Here is a 10446-nt window from a genome sequence, read left to right on the forward strand (position 1 = left end):
AATGTGAGATGATAATATTTGGTTTATTCCCAGAAATCTTAAATGAATAATTTATTTTTTCCATTCTATCCTTAGATTTGAAAGTGAACTACCAAGTCCTTTAAAAAAAATCTTCCTCTAAATAAATAATGAAAAAAATATATAAATTATTAATAATTTGTTGAGAAACACACATAACAACAAAAGTGAATACTTGGCAATAGTGGAGGGTCCCCTTCAAACTTTTGTCCTTTAAAAAAAATCTTCCTCTAAATAAATAATGAAAAAAATATATAAATTATTAATAATTTGTTGAGAAACACACATAACAACAAAAGTGAATACTTGGCAATAATGGAGGGTCCCCTTCAAACTTTTTTTTTTCCCCACATGTGAAACCTAAATAGAACTTTGTTAAAAAATATATTAATAGAGTTGTTTATTCTGTTTATGTTATTTTGGTGGGAAAAAAATAAAGATAAGAGAAAAGATATTGATGATTTGTTTTATATTTTATCTTAATTGCTTAAATGATAAGGAAAAAGGGTTAAAATTGTTAATTTATAAAAAATACAATTTCCTTTAAGCTTGGAAATCTGGATACCCACCTGTTTTAATGGGAATCCACATTCCTACTGAGAGAGGTTTAAAGGGGGAATCCAGATTCGCCTGCATCTGATTCTCTGGCATAATTTGCAACTAAACATGAGAATTTTTAAATATTCCTGAGAACCATAAAACATTACCCAATACCAAATGCCACATTAGTGTTAAAGAGTGCACAAAAACATTCCTTAGCACAATCCATAAATAATATATAATTTTTTTTATAAATAATTATAAGACACAATAAGCTCGATCGGTAAAATCTCTTTTTCCTAATTCCAATCACCTTTGCTGATGATAAACATTGGTATCATTTTGCATGTTTTACACATCAATAAATCATGCAACAAGAAACAAACTCATTGATTGAATCGTTGAACCGATGCTCAATAGGAATGGACTAGATGAGTTTTACCATTTGGCTTATTTGAGGTGATGAGAGCTTCAACATCCAAAAATGTTATCTGATCTCATTTTATCATTCCAAAAAGCTACTTTATCAATTATACCATACCATTTTATAACACACCCAACATCCCAAAATTCTTTTCTTTTTCCCATTTTATTTAAATATTCTATTTTATTCTTTTTTTTTACTATTTCTCTTTTTTTATTCCTTTTCCTCTCTTTCTCTCCCAACCTCTAGCACCGGTTTCAACACACAGAGCCACACACACAGACCCATGATAGACCAATCCACCTATCCAAACCCATCACCACACACACACACACACAAAAACAAAAATAGAAACCCAAAACAAAAACAAAAACAAAAACAAAACACAATCCCATCACCACACACACCGATCCACCTATCCAGAACCTTCTCTTATTTTCTTTCATCTTCACACCAAACAAAAACTAAACACAATTCAAGAGTTTCAAACCCTTAAAAAAAAAAAAAAAACCTACCACCGGAGCCCTCATGCTGATCCAAACCCATTCAGGCCCACTGGAGCCCTCACGCAGATTCAAACTCATCAGAGCCCTCACCCCAGCCCATCGACCCACCGTTGTCAAACCCATTGGAGCTCGTCGAAATCACTATCGGAGCCCTCACGCCGAGCCATCGTTGTCAAAGCCTGCGGGGTCTTGGGTCTGAAAAGAGCAGAGAGCAGATGAGAAAGAGAGAAGGAAGAGAGCGAAAAGAGGAGAAAAAATGAGAGAGGAGAGAGAAATTCCCAGGTTAAAAAGTCTAGAAAGTATTAAAAAATTATTATTTTTTATACAATTCAGCTACAGTATTATCTTAGAGCATTCACATCAGCTCATGCATTATACACATCTATTTTTACACTAAAAACTTACTTTTTCTATTTTACACATTTATTTTTACAAAACACACACATCAGTTTATCTATTATACCCCCTTCTTTTATTTAAATAATCAATTTTATCCATTTTTTTATTATATTCTCAACTACCATCGGTTAAATACGCAGGTCTCTCTTTTTCTTCTCATTTTGTCTGATTTCTTGTTCGCTCTCCATACCCATCTCTCTACTCTACCCATCTCCATACCCACACATCACTCTCCCTCACAGCTCCGGCCCACTCTCTCCCTCACAGATCCGTCTCCCTCACAGCTCCGGCCCAAATCTGTCTCCCTCACAGCTCCGGCCCACTCTCTCCCTCACAACTCCGTCTCCCTCACAGCTCCGGCCCACCCCTCACAGCTCCGACCCACTTTGATCCCACCCCTCACAGCTCCGATCTCACCCCTCACTCTCCCTCACAACTCCGATCTCACCTCACAGCTCCGATCCAACCCCTCACTCTCCCTCACAGCTCCGATCCACGCATCAACGAGCTCCGATCTCACCTAGCTCCGATCCACACATCAACGAGCTCCGATCGTTCCAGTCAAGCTCCGATCAGTATCTTTGTTGTTTGTCCGTGTGGGTTTGCTTGTGTGTGGGTGTGTTTGTGTATCTCGTGTTTTTTTTTTTTTTTTTTGAGCAAGTGAATCTCTGTGTTGATCGGAGCTGTGTGTGGATGTGTTTGTGTGTGAGTGTGTTTGTGTGTATCTGAGGAAAAAGAAGAAAATGAGAAGTGGTGAAGTTACTGAGGATGTTGAGCACGGAGAAGAGAGAGAAAAAAGGAGCGAAAAAAATTAATAAAATAATCTATACACAAGCTACAGTAACCGTGTAAATTTACACAGTTACTGTAGCTCGTGTATAGATATACACAGTTTTAAACATTTTTAGAAAGACTGATATAGTGTAGTTTTGAGGCAAAATGTGTAAAAACAACTTTTTTTTCTATTTTACATGATTTTCCATTGACTGGTGCGAATGCTCTTACTATAGTATCATCTTAAATGTAAGATGGTACTGTAGCGCTATGCCAAAAAAATTTGGCATTTCCCAAGTTTTGCCTTCCAGTTGTTGAGCATTTTTTGGGCCTGAATGCTAAATGCATCTTACATTTGGCATATGGCAAGCCCACTGGTGATGCTCTGATAAACTGGCTGAGGACACAATGGAATGCATTCCATACGCAGCCGATTGTTTTTGCTAATGTATTGAAGTTCCCTCCACTCTTGCATGTTATAAAATGCAAGTTCCCATTGTATGAACCACGCCTAAAATAAAAAACAAAGGTTCGAATTTAGGAATCTAAATAAAATATTTAATTTTTTGTAACCACCTCTTACATGCATTTTTTTTTTAATATCCTTTTTTTTTTTTTTTTCCAAATTGATTTAAATATCCTTTTATAGTGCTTTACACGTGAAGAATTTAAATGTTATACAACTAATAAAAAAAAATTGTTGATTTCTAATACCACTCATGCTTAACTAAGAAATGTATCATTATCTACCCTATTCACCTTATATGATACAACCTATTAAGGAGATGACCTATTATAAAGAATCCAGTTTTTAGAAGCGTTTTTGCATTGTATCGAGAAGATTAATATCTCAAAAACAAGAACCATTGTTGCACCAAAAAGGTTGCAACAAAAGAGGTAGGGAAGTTTAAGTCAGCGATGGCAGATTTTTTGTCACCATGGTCGATGGTTGTTGCTGATAAGAAATACGAAAAAGGAAAAATGAATTATGTGAGTTATTCAACATGAGTTTTCTTATTTAGGCTGTCAGTGATGAGATTTTTAACTATTTTTAGTAGTTAATCTGAAATTTGGATAGTCAATCTAAAATTTGAGTGGCTGATCTATATGGATATAAGGGGATTTATAATATACGTGACCTGTAACAATGGTAGACTCATGTGATTGATTTTAAATCAAAGGGAAGAGAGGTTGAAAGGGAAATATCAATACGGTTTGGTTGGCCTTTTTAAATCTCTTGCTTACCACTACACTACTAAGGCTAGTTTTGTACACCACCAGTGAAAGCGGGGAGGGGGTGTGGAACCACCATTGTTGTTGCTATTGGAGGCTAATGCTCGATTGGATGCCATCATGGTTGATGTGATCTATGGTGGGATTATCGTGAATAGCCCTACCTATTAAGACATCACTTAACTCAATGGTTTAAGCTTAATTATATTAATCTATCAATTTAATGTAGTTATTTTTCTTAAACCTTCCTCTCACACCCAGAAGGGCCACAACCCTTGTAACACATCGTGCAAATATTGAAGTACGCGGGACACCGGACTCCGGACATGGAAAAAAAAAAAGGAAATGTATCAATTTGAGTTATAGAAGAAACCAAGGGCAAAACTGCAATGTCCCCGTTTCAAAATTCAAAAAAGAGTTTTAAAGAAATAATAATAGTTCAGGGCGTTATTGTAATTACACCCCCACCTAATAGCCCGACCTGAAAACGTAGGCTTTAAGTGATGGAAACCACGAGAGCTGGAAGGTCCACCTTCCCATTTCGGACCCCATTCCTCACATATTTACCATTTAATGCCACTCTCCCTCTCTCTCTCTCTCTACTGTGAAGTCTCCGATCTCTCTCTCTCTCTCTAGCTCTTGCTCTTCAGCTTTGTTCAACTTCATAGGCGGTTCCTTCAAGCTCAATCTCTCTACTTCTCCTCTAAAGCTTCAGCTTCGCTCTGCAACAATGGCGGTTTTCTTGAGCTGAAGCCAGTATACTGTACTCCACTCTCTTCTTTCTCTCTCTTGAGCTTCTACAAGTCTTTGGCTTTATATGAGGTCAAAGTTCTAGTTTGGAGAAATCCAAGGTGAATGCACTAGTTTACGCTTCGATTTCAGATCTAATTCGTGCTGTTTTTTGTTTGGAGGAAGTTCATGATGACTCAGAACGGTGCGTTTGGTGTAGAAATCGTTGGCAGTGGTTGGAGAAGTGAGTGAGAAGCTAAGCTATGGTTTTGTTTAGGTTAGTGGCTTAGGGCTTTTGTTTACTACTATTTTTGATCTGCGATTATTGGAGAGTCGTGGAGCTAGGGTTTTTTCGGCGATGAATCGGAGTTTTAGGGCACACGAGTCGCAAATGCAAGCGGCGATGAGACAGAGGCAACAGCAATTGGGAGGTCTTAGGGTTTCGGTGATGAAGGAGAAGGAAGAAGAGCTCGCATTGTTCCTTGAGATGAAGAAGCGCGAGAAGGAACGGAATGATCTTCTTCTAAATGGCTCGGAAGAGTTCGATGCGCCATTAGGTAATGATTTCTTCGAAATCCATTTTTCCCTTTTGATGTGGTGCAATGTAGTGTTAGTGTTCTCACTTCAATGTTATTTGCTTTTGTTATGTCTGATAGAATATAGAAATTGCAAGAAGGTTGATTTTGCTCATGGTTCTTAGGGCTTAAAAAACTTGTATATGGGATTTGTGAATATAATTTTTTTTTTTATTCGAATAATATAATTTCAAACAAGATTAGTGAATTTAATTTTTATAAGTTCATAAACAAAAAGTCATTAATTTTGTAGTCTTGGTTTGTAAAGAATAATTTAATCAAGTATCTAGTGAATAAGCTCGAGCTTGTTTGACTAGAAAATGAACTAAGCTTGAATGTGTAATCTAGCTTGGCGATGAGCTCGAGTTTGGCTTGTGTAACTGTGTTTGAAATAAAATTTAATGGACCAATCTTGAACTTGTAATACTTGGCTCATTTTATGGCCCTAATGGCTCTCCGCTTAATTGCATGGAAATTTTCTGATTTTAGATGATGCAATTGGTCTAGATGATTGCTATTGTGTATCTAATTTGGTGTTCTTTGTACTGTAGGATCAAAACCCGGAACTTCTCCGATATTTAATATTTCATCATCGACACCGGCACCAACACGCAAGACGGGTGCTGATGATTTCCTCAATTCTGAAAATGATAAAAATGACTATGACTGGTAATGTGGTTGTGTTCTTTTAGATTCATATAGTAAGCATTACTAATTTTACTAGGGTTTATTTTTTTCCCTTGTGGGCTATAGCTGCCATTAGCTGAGATGGAATTCTAGAGAATTAGGGAGATATTATAAGTTTTGCGCTTGCAAATTAGACATAAATTCATTTAATATTAGTTTGCATCCTCCATGACTATGAGTGGTAATGTGTTTGTGTTCTTTTAGATTCATATAGTAAGCATTACTAATTTTACTAGGGTTTCTGTTTTCTCTTGTGGGTTATAGCTTTCATTAGCCAGGATAGAATTATAGAGAATTAGGGAGATATTATACTCTTGCGCTTGCAAATTATACATAGATTCCTCTATGACTAGGTTGCATCCTCCCATTTGTTATCTCAGGCTTCTCAGCAATTTCACTTGGTCTTTCTTTTAGTTTTGAGTTTTGGTAGAATATAAACATCTATTATGGGATGCAGTTCCAAATAGTGGAAAACAATGAAGAAAGAAATAGTGTGACTGTGTTTGTTTGTCTCTGCTCCTTCTATGTGTGTGGTTTTATTAGATTTAGGTTTATTTATACAGATGTGTAGCAAGGTGCATATGGAGTTGTTTAAGTTGGAATTTATTGATTTTTCTTCTGTTTTCAGGCTTCTAACACCTCCTGGTACCCCTCTATTTCCTTCTTTGGAGAAGGAATCACAAAAGACTGTAATGAGTCAACTTGGTACCCCAAAGGCTCGCCCCACTGCCCTGAAATCTAGGGTGAGCAGTCCTAAATTTTCTAAAGTTTCTGTTACTCTTTTATACTCAGTAAATGAAGGCTGCTTGTGGATCAGAATGTCACATGTACATTCTACCAAACATTCAAACTATTCAAACCGTTAATACTTTCATGTCTCGCAGGGTGGTCTCAGGAATGCTTAAATTGAAACTTCACATTGTACTAACACATCTAAGGTTTAGGACTATTGACCAATCTTAAGACCTTGGCTGCTATTGAAGTTGAAAAATTGTTGTAGTTTCACTTAGATATGATGATGCTTGTTCTATATTTATGTCAGTGATTTGAATTTCATGGCCGCGAGGCAACATACTGTTTAGGATTTTCGAGATAACATATGCTTGAATTCATGAAGTCAATTTGCTAAGTCATTCCTTCATTGTCTATGTAGTTGGCAAACCCACAGCTAGAGCCTACTACAAGGAGCAACTTAGTATCTAAACAAGCAACTTCCTCCCCTGGTTTGAACACTTCAAGTGCTGGGATTCGCAGGCCTTCATCATCAGGGGGTCCAGGATCAAGACCTGCAACACCAACTGGGCGGCCCACATTGACAACAACGTCTAAACCTTCAAGATCCTCCACACCTACGTCCAGGGCTTCATTACCTTCAACTAGGCCCTCAGTTTCAGCAACAAAGCCCACAGTCTCAGCAGCAAGGCCCACAGTTACGGCAACTAAGCCCACAATTTCTGCAACTAAGCCTACAGTTCCTGCAGCTAAGCCCACAGTACCCGTGAGATCCTCTACACCATCGAGGTCTACAGCAAGATCTTCAACTCCAACTGCAAGACCCACTTTACCTTCATCCAAGCCCATATCAAGAGCAGCAACACCAACTCGTAGACCGTCTACACCATCAAGTGCACCGACTGTATCTGCTCTTCCAATTAAGTCATCTTCTTCAATTTCAAAGTCCGTTCCAATGACATCAAGAAATCCTGCACCATCACGTGGAACTTCCCCAACGGTGAAGTCCAGACCATGGAAACCGTCAGAGATGCCTGGTTTCTCACTTGATGCTCCACCGAACTTAAGGACATCAGTACCTGAAAGGCCACTGTCAGCCACTAGGGGTAGGCCTGGGGCACCTAGCTCTCGATCATCCTCCATTGAGCCCAGTTCTAATGGAAGACCAAGACGGCAATCATGCTCTCCTTCAAGAGGAAGGGCTTTGAATGGCATTCTTCATGCCAGTGGGAGTTCTGTTCCAGCAGTGAATCGTGGGCATTCTAAAGTTAATGACAATGTGAGCCCTGTCTTAATTGGAACGAAAATGGTTGAAAGGGTAATAAACATGCGTAAACTGGCACCACCAAGGCAAGATGACAAACATTCTCCTCACGGTAATCTCTCAGGGAAGTCATCCTCATCCCCAGACAGCTCGGGCTTTGGAAGAACGCTCTCAAAGAAGTCTCTAGATATGGCTATAAGGCATATGGTATGTATGTCTTTCCGTATTATAGGAAGTTGCATTTGTTCCATATCAGATTGGATTCTTTGGTGCTATATTCCAAAAATGTCCATCTTATACCATTGTTTATTAGATAATCTATTAATGTTACTAAGGCATATGGTATGTTTGTCTTTCCATATTATAGGAAGTTGCATTTGTACCAGATCAGATTGGATTCTTTGGTGCTATAGTACAAAAATTTGCATCTTACACCTTTGTTTATTAGATAATCTATTAATGTTACCATGGCATAGCATGCTCATCCCCTTTTTTTGTGTACATTCATGCTAATTGGTGCTATATTTAGTATTTACTCTACTTTGTATCCTCAGAATTTTTTTCCTTTTCATTTTCAAAGTCATTTTTCTGATATGAGTTTCCCCTTGAGCAGGATATCAGACGAAGCATTCCAGGTAATTTACGGCCATTAATGACAAATATTCCAGCATCCTCTATGTACAGTGTGAGGTCTGGGCCTGGACGAAGCAGAGCTATTAGTGTTTCAGACTCTCCTCTTGCCACGAGCAGCAACGCTAGTTCTGAAGTTAGTGTGAACAATAATGGCCTATGTTTAGAAGGGAGTGAAGTAGAAGATGATATCAGCAGTGAGAGAGGTGGTCGATCACCTGCTAGTATGCGTGGAAGGTGATAGTTCTGAGTGCACTCTCCTGAGATATAAACTGCATTCTCATCTCCTTATATTCCCATTTTGAATTTGAATCATCCTGACTGCTAAAGAGGAACTGAATTCCCTGAAAGAACTGACAGAGTCATGCTCCTATGATTAATGTAAAGTTATTCAAATTGTTGGGATCTAAGCCTATGTAATTCATGATTGTTGTTAAATTAGGGTAAGTAGTTTTGTACTGGACAGCCTCTCTTGCCCCTTTTTCTACACGGTTATGGGTTGTGGTATTTCCTTTGGAAAGTTGGACCCTTGTCACTGAAAACTAGAAATCAAATTACCTCTATCCCCCATTCTCTCTTCTATACTTTGCTGAGAAAACATTCAAGGTAAACGGAGCAGCACGCTTATATGTGGGGTGTGTCTGTGTATTTTTGGGCCAGTGGTAAGAGTAATTCTAATCCATCAAATTGCGCACCTATTTTTGTGAGTGTAGCCCAGGATCTGATAAAAAAAATTCATTGCACTTGTATGTGTTTCAAATGTTTTTTTTTGAAAACTAGTTCGCATTATCGATAATAATGAAAAGAACATAATAATAATGAAAATAACAGACTGTTGATACTCTCATGGTCTGCGTTGTTATTAGCCAATGATAATAAGAAGAATTCTTAGTTTGCATGGTATTTTAAAGCTCAAAGTCTCTGATTGATGAATAAGAGATTTGAGGTTCAATTCTCGCTTATACTAAAAATTTATTGGTGTTGATAATAAAAAATTATTATTAAAAGTAGATAGCATAAGTTAAAATTTTATTTCACCAAAAAAAAAAAAAAAAAAAAAACCCACCTGTCTTTTCAGACTGGTATAAGTTATAAAACTACTGAAGACAGCATTCTAGTATGGCACCAAAGTGCATACGGATGGCAAAAGAAGCTGGGCCGTCATAATCCATAACCCCACCTAATGCTTTGGGCTTGCGCTGAATTTGTAAACTACTTTCAATTTTGGTAATATGTGTTCACTTGATCCCCTTCTTGAAGCTCCATGAAGATCTTCAATATCGTTCCCATCACATAAGGCACATGTGGAACTACTTTAAATTAGTTTGCATAAATCAATAGAACATTTACTAGTGTCGAACACTTTGAATACCTGGGCAAGATTTTTTAATTATTTTTATGAATGAGTAATCTTATTCAAACACAAATAAGCCTAAATAGTGTGCGTTTTTATTTAACTTATTTATTATTATTTTTTTTTTATATAACTTTTCTTTTTCTCCCTTGATGTACATTTATATTTCTATCCACTTTCAACATCCAAACACTGAAAACGAAGATATAAGAAATAGCTACAGCTGCAAGCAAAGCCTCCGTTAGCAAATGCATCATGTGTATTATTTTAATATAAAAAAATGCATGTATATTTGGACGAGTTTATGTTTATTTATTTTGTTCAAAACAAGTTGGGCAAAAATAACTAATAAGCTATATATATATATATATATTAACAGAGTTGGCTTAACAATATAGGCAACCGAGCCAGTCCCCTAAGGCCCCCAGTTGGAAGAAGACCCCCTTTATTAAGGCCTTTTCACTTAGCAGAAAATAATAGATCTGTCCAAAAAATTTAAACAATATATAATTTTTTTTTTGAAAAAAATAATACTAGGAACACAACAAAAATTACAGCTCTTTAGAACTTATCTATTCAAT

The 10446-nt window shown here is 37.1% G+C and overlaps 1 protein-coding gene across 1 annotated transcript; it reads left to right on the plus strand.

Annotated features, from left to right (window-relative positions):
* Positions 1-4393: 4393 nt before the first annotated feature.
* LOC111990623 (uncharacterized) lies at positions 4394-9091 on the plus strand. The gene is made up of 5 exons (XM_024022409.2): positions 4394-5180; positions 5750-5867; positions 6514-6628; positions 7039-8088; positions 8495-9091. Exons 1-5 carry the CDS (start codon positions 4982-4984, stop codon positions 8750-8752), a joined length of 1740 nt encoding a protein of 579 aa, XP_023878177.1. The 5' UTR covers positions 4394-4981; the 3' UTR covers positions 8753-9091.
* The last annotated feature ends 1355 nt before the right edge of the window (positions 9092-10446 follow it).

This window comes from Quercus suber, unplaced genomic scaffold (genome assembly GCF_002906115.3).
Source record: "Quercus suber isolate HL8 unplaced genomic scaffold, Cork oak 2.0 scaffold_7, whole genome shotgun sequence".
NCBI lineage: Eukaryota > Viridiplantae > Streptophyta > Magnoliopsida > Fagales > Fagaceae > Quercus > Quercus suber.

Coding starts and splice junctions, on each gene's coding strand:
- LOC111990623 (XM_024022409.2), top strand. CDS start 4,982: ATGAATCGGAGTTTTAGGGCACACGAGTCGCAAATGCAAGCGGCGATG. Junction 6,629..7,038: donor CCACTGCCCTGAAATCTAGG/GTGAGCAGTCCT, acceptor TTGTCTATGTAG/TTGGCAAACCCACAGCTAGA. Junction 8,089..8,494: donor ATATGGCTATAAGGCATATG/GTATGTATGTCT, acceptor CCCCTTGAGCAG/GATATCAGACGAAGCATTCC.